Source organism: Physella acuta, unplaced genomic scaffold, assembly GCF_028476545.2.
Source record: "Physella acuta isolate Inbredline_101_S28 unplaced genomic scaffold, ASM2847654v3 ptg000788l, whole genome shotgun sequence".
NCBI classification, from domain to species: domain Eukaryota; kingdom Metazoa; phylum Mollusca; class Gastropoda; family Physidae; genus Physella; species Physella acuta.
The window spans coordinates 296,192-321,074 of NW_026732306.1; the positions used below are offsets into that span (position 1 = coordinate 296,192).

Here is a 24,883-nt window from a genome sequence, read left to right on the forward strand (position 1 = left end):
ATATACTGTAATTGTGATAATTTTAGTCCTCAGCTCTTATTCCCTCACATTAAACCGCATTTACTAGTGTAATTGATTTGTTTTATATTACATAAATGTTTTAGAAAATGTCACTTTACTGACTTAATTCAAGTTTATTTTATTTGTTTTATTTTAGGATTTTAATATAATCATAACACTATGATCAGAGATGCTCTTTATTTTTTAAATTTGATAGTTTTTAAAAACATTTTTTAATAGTAATTCATTAGTATGTGAAACTTACATAATGAACATTACAGTAATGAGTCATTATGTAAAACATACACAATGATGTTGATGTATAAGTGTGATAAAAGAATGTGAAATTGAGCTGAGTTGACCAGATTTTTCTGAAATCTCAAGCTGTATATTGGCATGCAGCTATTTAATCCAAATTGTTTGCGTATACATATTAGTATACTAATGTAACGCAAATTGTTTATGTATACATATTAGTATACCATTATTATGGTTGTTGTGTATGTTGCCCTATAATTTATATCTACATTAACTACACTAAAAATTGTTTGAGCTTTTTTATTACAATGTTGTGAATGCACGTATTATTGTACACATTTTTTGTATGGTAACTGCTAAACAAGATCACTTCTTCTACAATCTAAATATTTGTAAACTATTATAAAATGAAAATAAATCAAGTCCAGAAGCTTAAAATTTAAATTTTCAAACTGCATGAAGAGCTTTGTAAATCTACTACTTAACTAGGTTACTCTGAGAGTATCTAAAACTATTCTTGTGTATTCGTTTGTGGTTTTTTTTCCACAGTACTTTTGTTAAAAAGATGATAGGGGCTGTAATCTCAACACTTTTTTGTATAATTAATACAATTGTTTGCTTTTTTTATCTGATCTATGAAAAGAGGATTTAAATTAACTTTCAAAATTCTTAAACTGAAAGTTAATCATTCAATCTGAAGTGAGCAAAATACATTTTAAAGAATTTTGTGTAGATGATAGTTGAGCAAAAGTTGAAACCATTTTTTTTTTTCGTAAGACATGTGAGTTTTTTCCCTTGTTTTACTGTGATATTTATTTTTATTTCAACTGGACAAGTTTTGATGTGAGGAGCTGTTTGACCATCCCTTTAACTCACATTTGTGATAAAATATAACTCAGTATTTGCACTGGACAGAGATCTCTATTTTAATTTTACTGTTTAAGAAATCAATTTGCTGGACAGAAATCTCTAATGTTTTTTTTTTATTTTTACCAATTTAAGAAATCAATTGTTGCATAATATTTTTGTAATCTATTTCATTAGTCCACTTACAAATGTTCAAATTTCAGTGATTTTTTAAAAAATTTGAATTAATTAATCATGTTATTAAACTGGCTTTTAAAAAAATCAAAATGCCTAATTTTTTCTCCAAAGAAGCACATGACAATCTTCAGTTATTCAAAATTGAAAAACCAACCACATTTTAAATATTGAATTGTAAAACTTAAGCAGTCTTTTTAAAATGATGCATTTGTTGTTGAATCTAATAGCCAAATGGTAAACCACATTTTTATGGGAGCACATGACAGTAAATCAAATTTTAAAGACACTTTTTTTCTTTAAAAAAAAACCTTTTTTGTACTCCATTTTGCCAAAAGTTTTAATCATCATAAGATTGTTGTTAATTAATTACCTGTGCATTTATTTATATTTTCACTTTAAAAAAGTGTATTATTATATTTTACATTGTTGTGTGCAGATAGTTACGTTATGTTTAAAGTTAACATTTAAAGTTGTGTGTGGTTAGACACCTTTTGGTGAATAAATATTGCTGCTGTACGTAATGTTTGGTGTATGTGAAGAGGCAGGCACAGTGTGAAAGTTTTCACATCTCACATTTAAAGTTGTGTGTGGTTAGACACCTTTTGGTGAATAAATATTGCTGCTGTGTGAAAGTTTTCACATCTCACATTTAAAGTTGTGTGTGGTTAGACACCTTCTGGTGAATAAATATTGCTGCTGTACACAGTGTTTGGTGTATGTGTTAAGGGAGGGGAGAGAACAAAAGGTTTTTGTATTCTATTGTTAGGTATGTCAGAGTGGATTAAACAGATTTGTAACAGGCTCTGAGACATTTAATGATCCATGAGGATGACTTAAGCAGGCAGGGGTTGAACTATCAAACTATTGCACTCCCCCCTCCCCCCATTTATATACATTGTTAGCAAAAAGTGCCTCCGCTCCTCCCATTTTTGATGGTCGGTGGCATTTTTACCAGTCACTGTCCCTGAACAGTTATTTTGGGTGTCATACAACAGATTGAGAGAACAGTTAAATATGTCAGTTAAGTCAAGTAGCAGTCTATTCTAAACCTCCACTGCACAATGCAGTAATGAAGCTCAACTGAACTTTATATATTGTTTTTTTTCTACCCTGTTTGGTGCCCAGCCCTCCAATTGTTGGTGCCTGGGGTGGCCACCCCACCTGCTCACCCTAGCTAGGCCACTGAGGTCAATATGAGGCAGACACTTCCAAATAATGATTTCTGTTCTTTGTTTCGATATTGTTACAAATAAGATGAATTTAAGAGTAAAATCTCCCTTATCTAGTTGAAGTAGAGCTCAGCTGTTTATGTAACTGTTACATGAGTTTTACAATAACCTGTCAGTATCACTTCCCCCAACATAATGCCATATACTCATTAAAGCTGGGTTAGCCTCGGGGATGTCATGTAGTCATCATACATAGGATTTGAACTCATAGATCATCTGACTGATACAGGAATGATATTGTAAGTATGCTTTTAATAATCACACATTTATGGATCATGTACATTATTATCTGAAACTGATTGCCGTAGTGATAGGTTTCTTATTAAGGTAGATGCGTTAGAGTTCACCTGTTTCAATTATCTCCCCTGCAATACTTAATACTTGCAAAAATTTCTTAATCCACCATTGTAGCTAATGAATACTTTGCTTTAATCTTCATCTTGACCAATCTAACTCACTTGTTCATTGTTTAGGCGCTAGAGTAACAAATACAAACAAGATGGTTTCATCCATTTTATTTTATTTTTGTCACCCCCAGCGTTGATCTCCAAAACTAATAACAGTGGCACAGTTTTTTATGTACAAAACAATTTGATAAAATAGCAATAGTTTTATTTACAAGGATAATATAGGCATACATACCAAAGACATGCCCACGTATTTAAACAGAATCATGTAATACCATCACATATAACACTGCCCTCAAAAATAGACGTTGGCAAAACTAGGGAACAAATAATTCTAATGAATTCACTGTTATTTACATGGACAGTGTGGAACATCCTGATGAATTCACCATCTGAATTACATGGACTGCCCTCAAATACCAGACTCAACAATCCAATTGACATGTTGTCTGACAGACTGGATAAACAACAAAACAATTTCACAACAAGGCAACTTTTGAATATAGGTAACATTTTATTTACAGGAAACTTTTTCAAAATTTTAGCAAGCCAGTGATGATTTTCAGCAGAATTCTACCCTGCAGACAAGTTTTAACTAGCAGTAGTGTTGTTCAGGGTGGGAGGGGGGTGTGAAGGTAGGTGAGGATGTTTAGGGTGGGGGGAGGTGGTGGTGTGTAGGGAGGGGAGAATGTTCAGGGTGGGTAGGGAGGGGAGAATGTTCAGGGTGGGGAGAGGTGGTGGTGTGTAGGGAGGGGAGAATGTTCAGGGTGGGGAGAGGTGGTGGTGTGTAGGGAGGGGAGAATGTTTAGGGTGGGGAGAGGTGGTGGTGTGTAGGGAGGGGAGAATGTTTAGGGTGGGGAGAGGTGGTGGTGTGTAGGGAGAGGAGAATGTTCAGGGTGGGTAGGGAGGGGAGAATGTTCAGGGTGGGGAGAGGTGGTGGTGTGTAGGGAGGGGAGAATGTTCAGGGTGGGTAGGGAGGGGAGAATGTTCAGGGTGGGGAGAGGTGGTGGTGTGTAGGGAGGGGAGAATGTTCAGGGTGGGTAGGGATGTGAGGATGTTTTGGGTGGGGGGAGGAGCCAGGAGGTGATGTGTACAGGGATTGGAGATAGGGTTGGGTAGGGATGTGTCTGAGGAGGGGTGTCTGTGGTGGGGTGTGGGGTTCAGTACTATCGTGAAGAAAAATTGAGTAACATGTAAATAACACACAGTATATAACACGTGACCCTATAACCGCCGACATGTGCAGAGACGCACCTGGCTATATCACTGCACATCGCCACACACATTCACACATACACAACAAGGCTGAGATTAAAATTGGGCACCCCCCTTTACCCTCCCCCACAACGAAACCTAACCACAAAGTCGGTGTGTGTCCGTATACCCTGCTTAAATCTTACCAATCGGATTAGGCTGGAAAATACCACATTTTAAATTGCAAACAACACTACTGAACAACTGTTGACGGGGGTGGGAGGGGGGAGGTGGACTAGATTTCTGCATGGACGGATTACATTTACAGGTGGTGTGGGGTTGAAATGGTGGGGGGTGGGGAGTAGAGTATAGTACCGACTTAAAATAGTGTTGGCAGTTTTACAGTAAAACTACATGCTTTAAATCTGACACCTGACGGATTAACAGGCTAATCTGAGCCTAATCTACTTTATATTTTACAAGCTCACAACATGGTAAATGGGGAAAACGATTTCAACTTAAAATAGACGAACACCTTGTCAACTATACAGAGAAAAGTACAGGTTATGAAAGAAATGTACCCTACACGCCACCCCCCCCCCCCCTCCCCATTCTGGTAGTTGACTGCAACTTCTGTCTAGTAACTGGAGTGGTCTCGGTACATGTAACACGAGGCTGTTTTAACACAAGTATAGCTGTTTCCTGTGCTCTATACATGTAATACGAGGCTGTTTTAACTCAAGTATAGCTGTTTCCTGTACGCTATACATGTAACATGAGCTTGATTTAACTCAAGTATAGCTGTTTCCTGTACGCTATGCATGTAATTGTAACGTGAGCTTGATTTAACTCAAGTATAGCTGTTTCCTGTGCTCTATACGTGTAACATAAAGCTGTTTTAACTCAAGTACAGCTGTTTCCTGTGCTCTATACGTGTAACATAAAGCTGTTTTAACTCAAGTATAGCTGTTTCCTGTACGCTATACATGTAACACAAGGCTGTTTTAAAGCAGGTTTATCTGTACCCGGATATACGCGGGCAGGTAAAAAAATCTAAGTCCGATGACCTATTACAATTAATTATTTTAATTAAGGTTGAGCACACTATTTTTATGCGACGTGGGTTAAGGATAGAGAATGTGTACAGAGGTTAGTTTACACAGAATCGGGAATGGGGCTTAGAGAGTATAGGGAGTGGGGTTTAGAGAGAATAGAGAGTGAGATTTAGAGAGTTTAGGGAGTGGGGTTTAGAGAGAATAGGGAGTGGGGTTTAGGGAGTGGGGTTTAGGGAGTAAAGGGAGTGGGGTATAGAGAGTTTAGAGAGGGGTTTAGAGAGTCTACAGAGTGGGATTCAAATAGTGTGGGGCGTGGGGTTTAGAGAGTACACAGATGTTTAGAGGGTGTACGATCTTGTGAGTATGGTAGCGTGGCTTAGAGAGTGAAGAGGTAGGTTTAGAGAGTGTGAACAGGTAGGTTTAGACGGTATAGAGGGTGAAGATTAGAGAATATGGGGGTGTGGTTTAGAGAGTGTGAGACGCGAGGTTTTAAAGAGTATAGGGGTAGCGGCTTTAAAGTGTGCGGACAGTCCGGGATGGTTGTTTAGAGAGTTCAGTAAAGACAGAGTAGATCCTATCCAAACTGAAATAATGTCAACTTTAGTTATTAAGCAAACAACTTTCCAAAGTGGTCCCAAGTGTACCTAGATATTATTTTGCATATTTCAACGGTTTATCTTGACAAACGCTTTAAAAAATTGTTAATGCAGTACACTATTTTCAGACCGGATTTGAGACCAAAATTATGTTATAGATTGTTCGTTGCCCGGAAGTTAAACTAGACAAGTTATCTTTTTTTGGCTAGCTCATGCCTACTCTGTGAAAAAACCACATACCAAGCTAGAGCTAGATGCACGTGGATCTAAATATATCACGGTGAGAAAGGGAAAGGTGTGTGGGGGAGGGGCCACTCAAGAAATCAAATATGACATGAATTAAGGTGGGGGTTTATTTAATAAAATGGACATTTATAGAAATTTACTAATTGCAAGAAAGAGGACACTAATTATGACGTCACTACTCACATCAAATCAGCCTAAACCCACGCATATTTTAACGTAGAAATACAATATGTATGTTGTTCATGTTATAAAATAAACCAAAGATATGACTACGGTTGCGATCACTATAAACTTTACACCTTATAGTATACTACAATATGGCAGTCAGCTATTTTAAACTATCCAGCACTACTATCGAATGTTACAACTGGGCATACATAAGCATATAACTGACAATATGTTAAGCAATGTAGAGTTGCCTAAAACTTAATATAAAGATATGATTATTTTGAATATAAAAAGAAATATATTTGATTATATTTGATTATAATTACAGTAAAGTTAATGAATAAATATAAATAGATACATAAAAGGCGGTTTCAGCATAGAAAGGGTAGGTGGAGGGCCGAGGGCAACATGCATAAAAAATATGAGCTTCTTTGGAACCGATTGTCTACCCTTGTTGATATGTAGCGTATATAAGGGAAATAACATGTGTTGATATGCCGCTGGGAACTTTAGGATAAAATGTTGGACATAAATACTACCAGCGTTGAATACACTGTAAGTCGTTTTATCGAAACAAAAACAGAAACAGTAATAGTAATATTATTGGCATTAGGCACTTACAAATGATCACGCTCATTAAGTACAAGGAATGTTTCTTTGTTCCTAAGATGTAATATCACCAATGGCCTACTCTCCAAGAGGGAACATGGCCTTAGTCCAACTCGCTTAGAAGGAACATGTCCCAAGTTCGACTCTGCAAGAAGGAACACCGCCCAGGTCGTACTCTCCAAGAAGGAACACAGCACAGGCCATACTCTCCAAGATGGAACATGTCCCAAGTTCTACTCTCCAAGAGGGAACATGGCCTTAGTCCAACTCGCATAGAAGGAACATGTCACAAGTTCTACTCTCCAAGAAGGAACACAGCACAGGCCATACTCTCCAAGATGGAACATGTCCCAAGTTCGACTCTGCAAGAAGGAACATGTTCCATGTCCTACTCTCCAAGAAGGAACATGTTCCCTGCCCTACTCCCCAAGAAGGAACATGTTCCATGTCCTACTCTCCAAGAAGGAACATGTTCCATGTCCTACTCTCCAAGAAGGAACATGTTCCATGTCCTACTCTCAAAGAAGGAACATGTTCCATGTCGTACTCTCCAAGAAGGAACATGTTCCATGTCCTACTCTCCAAGAAGGAAATGTTCCATGTCCTACTCTCAAAGAAGGAACATAACCCTGGTCCTACTCTCCAAGAAGGAACATGTTCCATGTCCTACTCTCCAAGAAGGAACATGTCCCAAGTCCTACTCCCCAAGAAGGAACATGTTCCATGTCCTACTCTCCAAGAAGGAACATGTTCCATGCCCTACTCTCCAAAAAGGAACATGTTTAATGTCCTACTCTCCAAGAAGGAACATGCCCCATTCTTACTCTCCAAGAAGGAACATGTTCCATGTACTACTCTCCAAGAAGGAACATGTTCCATGTCCTACTCTCCAAGAAGGAACATGGTCCATGTCCTACTATCCAAAAAGGAACATGTTCCATGCCCTACTCCCCAAGAAGGAACATGTTCCATGTCCTACTCCCCAAGAAGGAACATGTTCCATGTCCTACTCCCCAAGAAGGAACATGTTCCATGTCCTACTCCCCAAGAAGGAACATGTTCCATGTCCTACTCCCCAAGAAGGAACATGTTCCATGTCCTACTCTCCAAGAAGGAACATGTTCCATGTCCTACTCCCCAAGAAGGAACATGTTCCATGTCCTACTCCCCAAGAAGGAACATGTTCCATGTCCTACTCTCCAAGATGGAACATGTTCCATGTCCTACTCCCCAAGAAGGAACATGTTCCATGCCCTACTCTGCACCAAGAAACCCTCTCAGTCCCGCCATCGAAGCGAAGCCTACCAACAGCACCACGTGGTTGCAGATCTCGGCCTGGGCCGTTTTCTTCGAATGTCGCTCCGTGGTCTCGGTGAAGGCCACGTACATGAACGTCCCGACGGCGAAGGCTTGAAGGCACCCAGGGATCATACTGGCCTGACCCGTCCGCTCCGAAAGGTCAAAGGCCGTGTGGACGAAAGCCGCGCTCATGGCCAATCCGGCAGGGGCCACGACAGCGAACAGGAAGACGTAGAGGAGAATCCGCGAGAGCTTCGTCTGCTTGTCGTAGTTGCTGAGCAGTGTCAAGGACAAACTGATGGACACGAAGGTCTTGTGGAGGGAGAGGGCGAAGATCAGGGACATGATGACCTTCTCGGAAGTCTGCAGACCCAGCATGACCCCGTCGAAAAACCCGTGAATGCACAAAGCGGCAACCAACGCCATGGACCTCAACTGCCCGGAGCTGGTCAAAGGGGATTTTTTTTCAGACAGGTCATGAACTTCTTTAGAAATGAAAGCTTCCGTATCACTCGATCTTTCTGTCGACCCCCCTGCGGTGTTTTCATCAAAATTTGTAGTTTCTGATCGTTGTATTGACGTGGTTGCAGTAGCTCCAGGCGCGTTAGGAAACGCCGTAAATTTCGGCTTCATCCATCTGGGTGATCTGTTGCCCTCGTCGTACTTGTCCGCATCGCGCTGTTGAAACACAACCTCGTCGTCGTTCGGTTCCTCTTCTATAGCAACCTGAACCGTCCTCCTCCGCGTTCTTTTCCAGGATTTAATGACGGTGTCGGTCATGTAGATGAATAAAAACCCAAACACGACTAACAGTTCTGCTAGTGGGTATGCGTCTTTAACCTCTTCAACACCTTCCGTTGGCAGCCTGGTCGAGTTCAGGCCTTCGTTGTGTTTGCAGGATTTGGAAACCAGTGTGTCTCGGACTGTCGCTAGACTCTCTGGGAGAAGGTTCAAGAAACAGGTGGCGATGAAGACCCCAGACGCCAGAGAGTGGAGATAATCCAGCACGGGAACTCTTCTTTGGTGTGAACCTTTGATGCGCGCGCATCGCTTGAAGCACCAAAATGGCGTCCAGCCGAAAAACAAGGTCAGAATAAAAAATAAGAATCCCGCAAACACTTTAGCACCGATGATATTCATTGCATCTGAGCTACTGTGTAAAATTTATAGTTTAAGTAGTTTAAATATAACGTTAATCCAAAGCCATACAACGAGACACCACCATAAAAATCGTCCTTGTACTTCTAAATCCTCACACTTACAGCTTTAAAGTCACCATTTTCTTCACAAAACGAAACTACCCACAATTCCAAGAAAATTTTCTTATCTCCGAATCACAAACACAAATTCCTTCCCGTCTTCTAAGTGTCACAAACTCTCAAGTCACTGGGGACAAAATACTCCGGGTAACAAATGTTCCTAATCACCGCCTGTGAATCGTACTTGAATAGGTAGACAGCTGGTCGTCCGTTTGTCAGCTGATCGATTTTACTGTAGATTTAAAAAGTTGAAACGTCAGATTGTAATGCAGGAAACAAAATATAAAAAAAAAATGGTAGGAAAATGCGAAAGATAAAGAATGCACATATTGTTTAGACGTTTAGACCGTCAACACTGAGAATTATAAATTAAAGACTGGGCTTTTAAAAACATGTTGATTCATCTTCCCTTTCTGTCGTGTAAATGCGTAGATAATTTTTCCCCCCCAAGCAAATATCACGCAGACGCTATCTGGTTTAAAGATCGCACAGTGTCGGCTTACAACTGGGGGTAAACACACCAGATGCACTCGCGTCTATATATATGTCCAACTGTTTATTTCATGCATCTCCCAGAAAGGGGTGGGGGTCTATTGCCCCATCTGACACGTCCACCGCCACCTGGATAAAAAATGTCAAACAATTAATTATTTAGAAATAGTGTTTAAACTCCCTCCTGTAAGTTTCAAGACCACCCCTCTCCTTCTAAACACCCGGGAAATTTCAAGCCCCCCCCCTCCCAATCCCCCTCTCTTTACACCCGGGGGAAGTTTCAAGATCACCCCCCTCCCTGTGATAAATATATAAAAGAAACCCCGTCCGTCATTTGTTTTCGTTAGCCCTACCTGCACCGACGAATATTTCCGCTCGATAACACAACCCCAAATATGGGTGCCAGAACTCGTTCATGGGAGGTCACTCCCATTTGTCGATAAGAACATGTGATTGGAGAATTGACTATTCAAAGAAAATCTAAATTGGTTGACACCGGTGGTGTATGCAGGGTGTTGGTAGAGGTGTCAAGTCAAACACCGTTGGCGCCATAGCGCATGCGCCCAAAATATTTAACTACCTTTGTAAGGAAAAAGCCAATATATAAATTTGAACGCTGCAAGTATTTTATTTTATTACTGGCAATTGATTTGTAAATTAAAGAATCCAATTCAGACCTATCGATCCTTTGGGTAGATGAAGTAGAGTTCATATGTTTCTTGACCTCGGCATACGAAGGAATGGCGTGGTCAGAACGATGCACAGTCGCCTCATCTATCCAACGTGAGTCAGGACTACATTAGATATGGATGGATTCAGAAACGTCACGAGATCCGAACTCAAGATCGGCGCTTTACTACTCGACCACACCGTCCCTTTTAACACACACACACAAACAAACACATAAAAAACGTAGTGCTCAACATACTACGCTGCAGCATAGATGAGACAAGATGTACGAGTATGTACGTCGGCTACATATAATCGATAAAAGCTGTCTGAATTTTAACCTAATGGTATAGATCAGAGAATTAAGCAATCACCGTTGTTATACGCTCAATGGATTCCTTCCAAACTAATAGTCTGCGTAGGATGAAAGGTTAACCACAGACCATACATGGGACGGAGTGGCCTAGCGGTAGAAAGCCTCAAGTTCAAATCCGGGTTTAACTTAAACTTTAATGGGTATCTAACTCACGTTACAGAAAATAAAATACACCTTAATATGCCGAGGTCATAGAAACAGGTGAACTCTATTTCACTTGCCCCATGGACCGTCAGGTTCGAAAGTGAAGTAGAGTTCACCCGATTCTGCAACCTCGGCATATGACGGGATAGTTTGGTCAGCACTTTGCCGCATTTCCTTAACGTTTGTTAGGTATGCATCAAAGTTGGGTAGACTCAAACCCGAATTCAAACTCGAGATTTTCGAGTTGGCAGTCTAGCGCTCTAGCGCTAGGCCGAATCACATACTAGGATGCAAGTTAGAAATTACTACCCTAAACTAAAAATGTTTATTGAAATAAAAAACCAATCACTGTATAATATAGTAGCTCATTTAGTAAATTTGATGTAAACAAAACATGGTTGTATTTAGACTATCGTTGAGTAGTTTAAAATAGTAAATGTTAAAACGTGAGCGAATTGTGTTATGGAAGCTGAGTACTCACACTTGGTTTTTGAAGAGATGAGTTAACGTATGCTGGATCTTGTATCACGAATATGTAAGGCAATCTCAGTTCCAACAGTATTATGACATCGTTAGAACTATGACCAGTATAGCAGAGTTCATGGAATAGGACCAGTACAGTAGCACTACTAGACTTTACCAGGACCACTACAGTAGGACATCTAAAGCACAACCAGTACAGTAGCACTACGCGGACCACTACAACAGGACCACTACAACAAGCAGGCCATCAAGCGAGATACAATCACAATCTCGCTACAAACAAGCATAATCTCGCGCTACCTTGGCCAAATGCCGACCAACAACAAAAGAAACCCACACATAAAAAAAATGTATTTCTGTCATGGTTCATCGATGAAGTAAAGACGGGGTTTACATTGGGCCGGGGGAGGTGATGTGTGACAGAAATAAAGTAACCCCGAGGGGGTGGGAGAAGGGGGGATAAGCGTGTGTCGTGGATTCGGTTATATCTCAGTGCTTAAAATGTGTTTTTATTAGAAAGGAAACAACTGGTTTAGATAGGGGTTGAGTGCTTTATTTAGTGCTGATAAAAATTTTAGAGCTGCAGTAGCTTTAAGCTAAGGGTAGACAAAGGTACAGAAGTGTTTACACGCCTGACTTGATGCATGGAAGGCGAGGCGATTTGGTGCCGCGTGGAATTGTAGGTTCGGATCCCGTTTTAGTGCTAACTGCTCTGTCTTTACTTGGACTATTTTCTGTACCTTTGTCTACCCTTGTCGTTGAAATATCACTTTCTTTTCATATTGCTATTTCAGTTCTACCCCCCTCTACATAGCTTTTAGCTAGGGCCTTTTGTTACTGTCAAATATATTGTTGAAGCGAAGGCTCCGTGCTATGTGTACATTATTACCGGGAATACAGTTGCAGCCGGTGTTTAATGGCAGTCTGTTTAAATAAACAAATGAATAGGTTTTATTTTTGTTAGTGAGTTTTAAGAACCATGCATGTATCGTAAAGCTAAGACACGCAGTTGGTATGGGCATGTGGCACCAGCCATCTGGCTTAACAAAGGCATTCATGGTTGGCACGGAGCCAGGGGGAAGAAAACTAGGAAGGACAAGACGAGATTTAATGGAGGACAGGGGTCGGCGTGGTCGAGTCGGTAAAGCTCATGGTTGCTAAACCGAAAAGTCTCGAGTTCCGCGGGCAGATGAGGCTCGTTAGCTGGAACAGCCACTCTTCTAGGAGAGACAACTCCAAAATCAAACAACTGCGGCCTTGTAGTATGTTCTTGGTTGGACAAAGGCTATGGAAGCAAATCCAAAAAGAAAAGCAGGCTGAAATCGGAGTCAATGGCCTCAATGGCGCATAACCAGTTGACACGTAACGCTTAATTGTGTTGGAGGCGTGGTCGAGTCGGCAAAAAGCTCATGGTTGATAAATTCGATTAAAGTCTCGATTTCAAACCCACTGGCAGATAAATCTCGATCTCCTTCAACACTAATAATTAAGAACGAAGAAGAAGAAGAAGAATGGAGGACATCAAGGAATGGACTGGGCTGCCCGTTGAAGAATTATTTAAACCAACAAAGGACAGAGAAAGGCAGAAAGTATTATAAGAAAAAACTCTTGTGCTCCATTGACCCCCCCCCCCTCCCCCAGGGGTTATGTCATGATAGATTAATTGATCGATTGAATGTAAACTATCCCGTCGGTCGGGGTGCCAATTCGTGGCACTAGTCAACTACAGGTTGGGTTGAATCCAGGTGAGACCCATCCAACCATCAGTGGCGTAGCTAGTGCGGCCGCACCGGGCGCCGACCCTAAGGGGACGCTAAAGGGAGTAAAAAAAATAACTAAAAATCTCATTTTAAGCTAAAGTATTTAATTATACACAGTCAATTTTACGAAAATAAACTACTGGAAGGCTTTGCACACTGGTTTAACTGTTTTTGTGTCACCAAAATAAATTTTTTTTTACGGGATAGTAACTGGTAAGCAGCGCCACAAACTTTTCCAAATGAAGAGGAGGGGGGGGGTGCGCTTTTTCACAAATAGGAGTAACTATTTGAAAGTCCGACCCGGACGCCGGAATGGGTCGCTACGCCTCTGCCAACCATGCTAGCCAGTAAGTAAAGTGTGAACCCACCTGTAGTTCCGCCCGTTGTCTCGACTCTACTGTTACCTGGCCTGCCTGTTTATAGAGGGCAGGACATTACCCCCCCCCCCCCTCCTTCCCCCTCTAAAATCAATACCATATCAATCACCGCCACTAGTATAAAAAAAACTATTCCTTGTAGATTACAAATTAACCCTAAACATAATCCTTACCTTTAACCTCAACCGTAAAGTTAAGATCAAAGTTTGGGTAAGGTTTAGCGTTAAACCTGGGTTTAGGAAATTCTGAGCGATAATAAGCTTATTTTTACCTTGTATTGTGTTTCCCTGTTTGGCATTCTAGATTTCAGTTGAATGCTTAGCCTAAATACAAATAAAAAGGTTTTATGTTGTACTCTATCGGGGCATAGTGTGTATGTACTCTGTAGAAGATCCGGGTTTCGCGTTTTGACGGTAACACTATAGTAGGTATTCTCTAGAGGGAGGGGTAGGGTTGCACGACCAGGGGGTAACTGACATATAGGGGGGGGGGGGTACTGACAGAGCGTAATCAATCTGCAGGGTAATAGCAGGGAGGGGGCGTCGACACGGAGGGACCATTGTGCTAGACCCGTTCTGGCTAATTTGAACGTGGGGGGGGGGGGGGGGGGGGGTATAAGCCTGTTAGTTTTTTTCGAATTTTAAAAGTAGTGAATTTATACCAGAATTTATGGTTATGGCAAGGGACAGTTTTAGAGCTATGAATAGGGTTTAGTGACGGCTTTAAGAAATACTAGCTGGCCTAGCTTAGGGCTAGGATTACATTCGGGTTTAAAGTTACTATACTAGGAAAACTAATGTACGGATAGGTCTATGGCTAACAGCTGGGTTATTTTTGGCGATAGTTTATTTACATGCTGGTGTCAGTAACAAGCAGTGGCGTAGCCAGGATCGTCTCAAGGGGGGGGGGGGGGGGTTCCAATTTTTACCCGGGGACAAGCTTTCGATTTGCACACCCCCCCCTCAAACTTTCGATTTGCCCCCTCCCCCCTCAAACTTTCGATTTGCACCCCCTCAAACTTTATATATATATATATATATATATATATATATATATATATATATATATATATATATATATATATATATATATATATATATATATATATATATATATATATATATATACCGAGGTGTCTATGGGGGGGGGGGGGGGGGGGTTATGACCCCCTTAACCCCCCCCCCCCCCCAACCTGTCTACGCCACTGGTAAAAAGTCAAATCCGCAAAGCCAGAGGCGGTAGAGGTTTTCTGCGAAAAGTACAATCCTACAAATTACCTCCGCTTTAATTAAAACTTTTTTTTTAATTAGAAGACGCAGAAAAGTTCACTTTAAAATTAGCTCTTATACTAATCCTATTCCACTTCAATTCATCACTTTGTAAATAGGAATATCTTTAATTTATAATTTAAAATATCGTTTAATTTACATTTCTTCAACACGCATTTTAAATTCCTTACAAACGACTAAACATGAAAAACAAAATGCTCTCCATGCCTACCATAAACACCTTTGAATATAAAGTGTTTTCACTTTTTACTACTAGATCTAGATCCCATTTGTATAAATTTAGTTAAAACAAAAGGTATACAATTCCCTTTACTATTTTCGTTGTAACACGCCTTAAATATCAGATGAAAAGAGCCAATTTTTTTTTACAAAAACGACTCCTAAATCGAAGGTTGTTGTACTTTTTAATTGTTTAATGTATTCACATATAAAACGTTTATTATTTTAATGGTGTATACATATTAACCTGTCGCATGGTATTATTCTATGAATTAAAAAAACATTCATTAAAACGCCATACATGCAAGCAAAATAGCCCTAGGCAAAACACAAAATATTTAAAGTTTTAAAATCCGGTTTGGGTGAAATGTAAATAATTTTTGAAAACACGGATGTATGAAACCTGGAAATTTTCCATGTCGCGTTTGTTTGTTTGGTTTAAAATGATAAAACTTCGAGAAATTTCTGGAAGGGAAGTAAAAGTAATTTTTTTTTTTGACGTAAGGTTTCATAAAGCAGACTGAGTAGAGTTTATCTGTTTCTGTGATACCAAGATTCCAGTGTTTGTATGGTGTTGGTGGGTGCTCTGTTCAAATGATTGTGTGGTGTTGTGGGTGCTGTATCCCCATGATTGTGTGGTGTTGTGGGTGCTATATCCCCATGATTGTGTGGTGTTGTGGGTGCTATATCCCCATGATTGTGTGGTGTTGTGGGTGCTATATCCCCATGATTGTGTGGTGTTGTGGGTGCTATATCCCCATGATTGTGTGGTGTTGTGGGTGCTATATCCCGATGATTGTGTGGTGTTGTGGGTGCTATATCCCGATGATTGTGTGGTGTTGTGGGTGCTATATCCCCATGATTGTGTGGTGTTGTGGGTGCTATATCCCCATGATTGTGTGGTGTTGTGGGTGCTGTATCCCCATGATTGTGTGGTGTTGTGGGTGCTGTATCCCCATGCTTGTGACGTGTTGTGGGTGCTGTATCCCCATGATTGTGTGGTGTTGTGGGTGCTATATCCCCATAATTGTGTGGTGTTGTGGGTGCTGTATCCCCATGATTGTGTGGTGTTCTGGGTGTTATATCCCCCATGCTTGTGTGGTGTTGTGAGTGCTATATCCCGATGATTGTGTGGTGTTGTGGGTGCTATATCCCGATAATTGTGTGGTATTGTGGGTGCTATATCCCGATGATTGTGTGGTGTTGTGGGTGCTATATCCCGATGGGTGTGTGGTGTTGTGGGTGCTGTATCCCCATGATTGTGTGGTGTTGCGGGTGCTGTATCCCGATGATTGTGTGGTGTTGTGGGTGCCATATCCCCATGATTGTGTGGTGATGTGGGTGCTATATCCCGATGATTCTGTGGTGTTGTGGGTGCTATATCCCCATGATTGTGTGGTGTTGTGAGTGCACTATCCCCGATGATTGTGTGGTGTTGTGGGTGCTATATCCCCATGCTTGTGTGGTGTTGTGGGTGCTATATCCCCATGCTTGTGTGGTGTTGTGGGTGCTATATCGCGATGATTGTGTGGTGTTGTGGGTGCTATATCCCCATGCTTGTGTGGTGTTGTGAGTGCACTATCCCAATGATTGCGTGGTGTTGTGGGTGCTGTATCTCCATGATTGTGTGGTGTTGTGGGTGATATATCCCGATGCTTGTGTGGTGTTGTGGGTGCTATATCCCCCATGATTGTGTGGTGTTGAAGGTGCTATATCCCCATAATTGTGTGTTGTTGTGGGTGCTATATCCCCATAATTGTGTGGTGTTGCGGGTGCTATATCCCCATAATTGTGTGGTCTTGTGGGTGCTATATCCCCCATGATTGTGTGCTGTTGTGGGTGCTATATCCCCCATGATTGTGTGGTATTATGGGTACTATATCCCGATGATTGTGTGGTGTTGTGGGTGCTATATCCCCATGATTGTGTGGTGTTGTGGGTGCTGCCACAGCTACATTCCAATGATTGTAAAGTGTTACGACATTTAGATAAAAAGTCACTAACAAACTCACAAGATTTTTTTACTGCACACTACCACCGCACACCCCCATTTTACACTTCACTTGCACACTACCATTGATGAACACTATCATTGCACATACGCTCATGTCACGACAATGTTCGACACACCACTATCGACACATCAAAATGTAAACAATCTTCGGTCGTGATACGTGGCTTCCGGTCGTTTTAGAACATGCGTAGATCAATTAGCATTGAACACGTGATAATTACAAGCTCATTTTGTTGGTTGAAGAAATGTTAACATTGTGTTTTGTTTTGGTTGTTTATAAAAGCGGTGGGGGTTGTATTGGTGACAATTAGGGCGGGCATTGGGTTAAATTTGAGAAAGGATTTCGTCTTCATCCTTCAACGACTACATGAATGATGTACGAATATTAAAAGCAGTTTGGTGTCACCCCTTTTCCAGATAGTAATAGTAACACCCAGTGCCTAAGGATATATATATATATATATATATATATATATATATATATATATATATATATATATATATATATATATATATATATATATGTATATATATATATATGTATATATATATATATATGTATATATATATATATATATATATATATATATATATATATATATATATATATATATATATATATATATATATATAACGTAGCAAACTAACTGATATAGCAGACTCATTAAAATTGGATAGATTTCGTTTTGGTGTCACCCGATTGGATGGTGCAACACCCGGAACAGACTGCAACCTCCACCCACCCCGCGTTGTGACGCTACTGGTGGTATTTAAGTGTTGCTGCCTTAACCCTGGCTGACCAGGTTTCCAGGCCTAGCCTTATCCCTGACCAAACGCTTCCTATAAGATTTTAACAAAGTTGTGTTGCCGTGAGTTTTAAGTGCAGGTCCGAGTCATTAAAGTGTGAGTACGTATGTGTGTGTGTGGTGTTTAGTGTGTGTCCAAGTGTGTCTTTTGTGTGTGTCTGTGTGTATGTATGTGTGGTGTGTGTATGTGTGGTGTTTAAAGCATGTCCTTGTGTGTGCGTCCGTATGTTGTCAGATTTATCTTACCTTATTCTATGGTCAGTTAAAAAGGTTGTTTCAACGCATGCGCAATCGAGTCCTTTTAACTGTTTAATTATTTATCACTCACTTTTTATTTCCTGTCAGAAGAAATGAACGCGAGATTTACTGATGAGACGGTGTTCTTTTTGTTTTTACTCCGAAAATAAAACCTCATCCAACGGTTTTTATTCCGATGAGATATTTTTTTTTTGTGTAAAAAGATTGGCTTAATACCCAGGACCTGTAATATTAAAGTTTTAATTATTTGTCACTAGATTAGTAACACGATTTGCAGGCGATGGAATTATAAGGGCCATACATAAATTATGTGGGTGCGTATTGAACTGTGTGTGTCGTGAGTTGGTGTATGTTCTGTGTATGTTAAGTGACAGATGGGAGTATATAGATATGAATGGATGTATATGTATGTGTGTAGGTGTAACTATATTTTAAGGCTTATTATAAATATGTATAATGTGTATATAAGTATGTGTACTGATTCACCTATGTGTACCGGTGTATAAGTCTGTATGTGTAAATAATGTGACGTGTGTTTATATGTGTAAATAATGTGACGTGTGTTTGTTTATATGTGTAAATAATGTGACGTGTGTTTGTTTATATGTGTAAATAATGTGACGTGTGTTTGTTTATATGTGTAAATAATGTGACGTGTGTTTGTTTATATGTGTAAATAATGTGACGTGTGTTTGTTTATATGTGTAAATAATGTGACGTGTGTTTGTTTATATGTGTAAATAATGTGACGTGTGTTTATATGTGTAAATAATGTGACGTGTGTTTATATGTGTAAATAATGTGACGTGTGTTTATATGTGTAAATAATGTGACGTGTGTTTATATGTGTAAATAATGTGACGTGTGTTTATATGTGAAAACAATCAGACGTGTGTTTATATGTGTAAATAATCGGACGTGTGTTTACATGTGTAAATAATTGGACGTGTGTTTATATGTGTAAATAATGTGACGTGTGTTTATATGTGAAAACAATCAGACGTGTGTTTATATGTGTAAATAATCGGACGTGTGTTTACATGTGTAAATAATTGAACGTGTGTTTATATGTGTAAATAATGTGACGTGTGTTTATATGTGAAAACAATCAGACGTGTGTTTATATGTGTAAATAATCGGACGTGTGTTTACATGTGTAAATAATTGGACGTGTGTTTATATGTGTAAATAATGTGACGTGTGTTTATATGTGAAAACAATCAGACGTGTGTTTATATGTGTAAATAATCGGACGTGTGTTTACATGTGTAAATAATTGGACGTGTGTTTATATGTGTAAATAATGTGACGTGTGTTTACATGTGTAAATAATTGGACGTGTGTTTATATGTGTAAATAATGTGACGTGTGTTTATATGTGTAAATAATGTGACGTGTGTTTATCACATCGAGTAGGAAGGCAAGAGTGCGGCGTCTCCACCCAATTTAATTAGTCATTAAGCTTAAATCCGGTTACGTAAATGACATGCACATGGCTGTATTAAGTAGTTGCCACTTACACCTGCTGTTGTGTATGTATATGAGGGCAGCAGATGTGTTAGGTACTCAATGAATACATGCTAACCATGTTCTCTGTATGTACAGGTAGTGGCGTTACTAGGTAGGGTGTCACCCGGGGCTGTAAGTAGGGTGTCTCCTTAACCCCTCCAACAATTTTTAAATTTCTGCGAGGTGACATCCCTTTCCCTATACAATTTTTTTTTTAATCTTGGTGTCTTGGGTGGATGAAAAATTGTTTGGATACTACATTTTACGATTATTCGTCGGGGTGTCACCCCCTTAATGGTGTCACTAAATTATACAGTTCGGAGCTAATCGTGAGCTTAAAAGTTTGAAGACTTCTTGTTGATAATTCATATATATATATATATATATATATATATATATATATATATATATATATATATATATATATATATATATATATAATATGTTTAAAGTCTGACAGGTCTTAGATTGAATTTAAAACGATTTCCAGCTATGTAGCTTATTATTCACACCTCTTTCTGACTTATCTAACTTGAAAAGCCTTTTTTTTTAAATCATGGATAATAACAAATATTCAGTTACCGCGCAAATATAATGAACGGGTCCCGTCACTAAAAAACTGTCCAGGGCTTTTAAGTGCTAAATGCAAGTGTTTCCCCCATAGTTTGTTTAAACTAGATAACAACGTATGCTTTCGGCATGCTTTACCCATTGACGAAATAATTAAAGGAGTGGTGGTTGGTGCCTAAGGACAGTCCTAAAGTCTAAAGATGGGGCCTTCTATATAATGGGGATAAGGTTTAGAGAAAGATGTGTTGTGGGAGTGAAATACATGATGTGTTTGATTCACAATATTTGTTTTGTTGTGTGTATGCGTAAGATTTTATTCAGATATATGGCATATAGAGAAGGTATATATATATATATATATATATATATATATATATATATATATATATATATATATATATATATATATATATATATATTCCAATCTGCTATTGCCCCTGCCCACCCACCCCAAAAACTTAAATATGCTTAAAGTAGATCATCCGCTTTAACCTTGGTAGCCAGATGTGGTAACACCCCCCCCCCCCGTCCCCATCTAACAATAGCCCAAAAACTGGCGGGGCACCATGTAAACAACGTTTGAATCATGCCAATACCGACTTACGTGACTTTTATCAGACAAGGGCAAGGGGAGAGAACTGAGTAACGAAGGAGTTACGGTTCCTGGAAGCGGCGATTGCATAACAAGGACGAATTTCTTGATGGATGCAACAGTGACGACACATTGGTGACAAGGTTAATAGAAACACAGAGTGACACAAATCACCACCAATACGTTGCTATTGCCGTCTTTATACCCACTGACACAAATAAAGTATGGCTACATTTTAACGAGAGAGAGGGAGAGAGAGGTTAGACCAATAAGACAACGCATTTCTTGCAAATAGAAACAATAAAAAATCAGATGCATCTACATCTACGATAATCACACCATTCGACACCTTTAGCCTAAATGAGACACTAAGTGCTCTTGGCTGAACCGTAACCAGCTAAAAATAACATTGTTTAGTAATCTAGATGTAAAAATTTAAGTTCAAAACACACACACATTATATATATATATATATATATATATATATATATATATATATATATATATATATATATATAATAGCCTTTTATTATATATTATATATGTGTCCTTATATAGTAAGCCCTATACATTTTAATATTCCATATCATACAGAGTATTATAGAGTCTAGTTATATTACATGTACGTATATATATATATATATATATATATATATATATATATATATATAATATACTATAAGTATAGAGGCAGCTGTATGAATTGCTATAACTATATAACTCAATAGGCCTAGATAGTTAATATATGGCCAATCTATAGTATAACTAAAGATAGAGATTGAGAGAAAAAGAGCGAGAGAGAGCAATGGATAAAAGGCTAACCTACTTACTGTTAACTGTTGCTGTGACTCTCCAACTTATATTGACATCAAATGAACGTCCACGTAAAATCAAAACACACACGGTCTAACGAAATGTTGTCTCGTACAGTCTATTAATAACCCGGGGAAAAAAATCACGTGGATAAAACAGTTCTTCAGCAAGTAAACATTCAGTACGATACGTGTACTGTAGCCATTCGACCCCGGTGAACTTTGGCCTAGTTTTAAAAAACAAATTACCGCTACAAATATTCTCAAGTAATTCACTCCCCTTTTTTGAAACGGCTCGACACAGTTGCGTACCTTTCCTTGACTGGACGTGTGTTACACACTAAAATCACACACATTATTCTGTAACTAACACATTGACAGCCATCCCCTCTACGCAAGTGATTACATCTCAGTTATAAATGGCTTTGAATTGAATGCCTGAATCTGACTGCGAAATCGCCTATTCATCTATTTTTGTAATTCATTTGTAGTTCTGAGTAATTTTTTAGGGTGTGTTCACACGGTGCGGTGTTTTTACATCGGCCAGTTTAAGGCGTGTCGTTCAGTCTACACGCGTGTAACATTTTTTTAACGTGTTATGCTAAAGGGACTTAAAGCAGGAGCGTGGTGTGTGTCTTCGGGGATTTAAAACTGTGTAAGAGAAATATTTAACTGACACAATCATGCTGTTAGACAGCAGTCGACTGACACAAGCATGTTGGCAAGACAACACAGCACAATCATCCTTCCAGACAGCAATCCAATGTCCTATCACAATCTCAGACAGCTCGGCTGTCATAATACAAGATAGAGATGTCTTGACATGATTTATACCTGACTGTCACAGTGTCAGACAGTCTGCCCTGAGCTGTCAAACACAGCAGCCACCCCCCCCCCCCAACTCCTTACCCCCCCCCCCCCCACCTCCACCACCCCCTCTCCCTCACCTTTTGTTGTTAATCGTCTAGAGTTTACGGACAACGCCTTACATACACATTAACTCTCCTCTGTTATACAGATGGATACAGGTCTTTGTATTTGTAACTTGATTACTTTTCGCTAGCCATTGATAATTAATGCCTAAATTGTACTAACAATGCTTTATTTGCTTAACCCAGACGACAGAATAAGATCAGCTACACCCACTGGATAATGGGATGAAGGATTATTAGGATAGATAAGAGACTAATCTTAAACTGAAGTATGGATGGTGCTTGATCGAGTCGTTCTATCTAGATCTAGATCGTTCTATCTACCTATAAATCTTTCTATCTACGTATAGATCTACACCATTCAAGTTAACACACACACCAATACAAGTGGCTACACATTACTGGGAGATGAGAATATGTGTGGAGGACGGCACAATTATGTTGACATACGCCGTGGTAAGCCTCTTCAATTGCTGGTCAAGCACATACACTGACCCCTTGTTAACTCAACTAACACACTAACCAGTTTGTACACGTTATTGTTTGTACTAGCGTACACCTAAAAACTTTAACCAGGAAACTAATTCTATAGCCTTGTCTTCTTAAAGTAGATACATATGCATGCATTTCTCATTGTGTCAACTAGATTCCTAAAGCTTGTTTTTGTTGTTGTCAGTTTCTGTTTAGATTTGGTCCAAGGTTAGCGTTGATTTCTAGTAAGTCTGAGTTTGGCGCGCGAACATCTATATTTATCTTTTTAAGTGGTTCAAATAGACATCGTTGGGAGGGGTGAGATAAATTGTGTGAGCGGAATTTTTTTCTGAAAATCTTAACACACTCACAACATTTGAGTATAATAAAACATACGCTAGCCTATCGAACGTGAAAACCACATTGCTTTTGCCTTTTTTTTTTTAAAAGTTTAATTAACGAAAATACTCAAAACATCGAATACATCCACTCTAGTCCGAAAAAAAACGAACACTCAATGTTTTATAACCAAATTAATTTTAATTACACCGTGCATGATTTTTTAACTATTCAATGGGCCTCTCGAATACCTTTGAGACTATAGTTTGGGTCAAAAACATTAAGACACTGTCTTAACTAACACATATGACGGTGTGGTTAATTATCAAAGCCAAGTCAAACTCTCGAGTTCACCCAGTTCTGAAGGGTGCCTGACTTACGTTAGGGAAAGTAAAAGGCGGCTGGGCATAGCGCTGACCACACTATATCTTCATATGCCGAGATCACAGAAACAGGTGAACTCTGCTTCACCTATCCCTTGGGACGCCAGGTCCGAAAGCGAAACTTTACTTACTTCATTTAACCAGTTGTGCGAGCAATGATTACATAGCTCTAGACACGAATACACGGCACACGTCACCACACTGTATCTCATCACACAGATATATTCGCCCATCTGTTACCATGTGTGTGGGCTATGATAAGTGTGGGTCACACGTGGTATCAATTCAATCCTTCACGCGAAGATAATTCAATGTAAGCCAGAATGATCAGATATCCTTGAATGTGCTGGTTGTATCGGTGTTTAGCACGCCTATCTATGGCCCGCATTGACATGGCGAATGCCTAATTAGAGATTGTGAGTGAAGTTCCCATTATACTTGAGAATTAAAACGCTATATATTTCTACTGCGACTGAGTAGGCCTATTACTTTTTTGTATTAGAAAAAAAAATATTGAGACTTATTAAATATTTATTGAAACCAATAGATACATTTTTATATATTTTATGTAGTTAAAAAAACAACTCACATTGAATAAAATAAAACACTGTTTTGTGATTGGAAATGTGATGGGTAAAAATACGATAATGAAAAGAAGCATAACCCAATATTTGTTGCCCGTAAAAATATTACAGAGGTTATTTCCCATGCTAAAAAGAACTAAGTTCAGTTACATCAAAGTATGTTACACACACGTATCATATCTATATATATAATTCTCTTCTTCGAGCCGTTAGAAAACAAGCTGCAACCTCGCCTTACAGTCCCCTCTCTTCCTCTATATCAATATCACAACCACCCCCACCCCGCCCCCACATTGTCTGGTGAGTTGTGTTCACTCTGTTTACATTTTACAATCACAGAGACGGGTTTGGTGACGGCTATTAGGGGCAGATTCCTTCCTTCCTTCCTTATACGGAAACCGGCTCAGAAGGTTGACTTCCATCAGCCAGGCAGGCCTCAG

General features: G+C 39.4%; 1 protein-coding gene across 4 annotated transcripts; it reads right to left on the minus strand.

The window, feature by feature from the left end:
- Nucleotides 1-7,753: 7,753 nt before the first annotated feature.
- Nucleotides 7,754-22,080, minus strand: LOC131950913 (uncharacterized). Of its 4 annotated transcripts, none has more exons than XM_059313122.1 (2): nucleotides 21,753-22,080; nucleotides 7,754-9,596 (listed from the first exon to the last, which is right to left on the minus strand). In XM_059313122.1, exon 2 carries the CDS (start codon nucleotides 9,243-9,245, stop codon nucleotides 8,061-8,063), a length of 1,185 nt encoding a protein of 394 aa, XP_059169105.1. In that variant the 5' UTR covers nucleotides 9,246-9,596; nucleotides 21,753-22,080; the 3' UTR covers nucleotides 7,754-8,060. The 4 variants fall into 4 exon arrangements, with proteins under 4 accessions (XP_059169105.1, XP_059169106.1, XP_059169107.1 ...); XM_059313123.1 differs by having other exon boundaries at nucleotides 21,749-22,080; XM_059313124.1 differs by lacking the exon at nucleotides 21,753-22,080 and adding an exon at nucleotides 18,322-18,398.
- Between the last annotated feature and the right edge of the window lie 2,803 nt (nucleotides 22,081-24,883).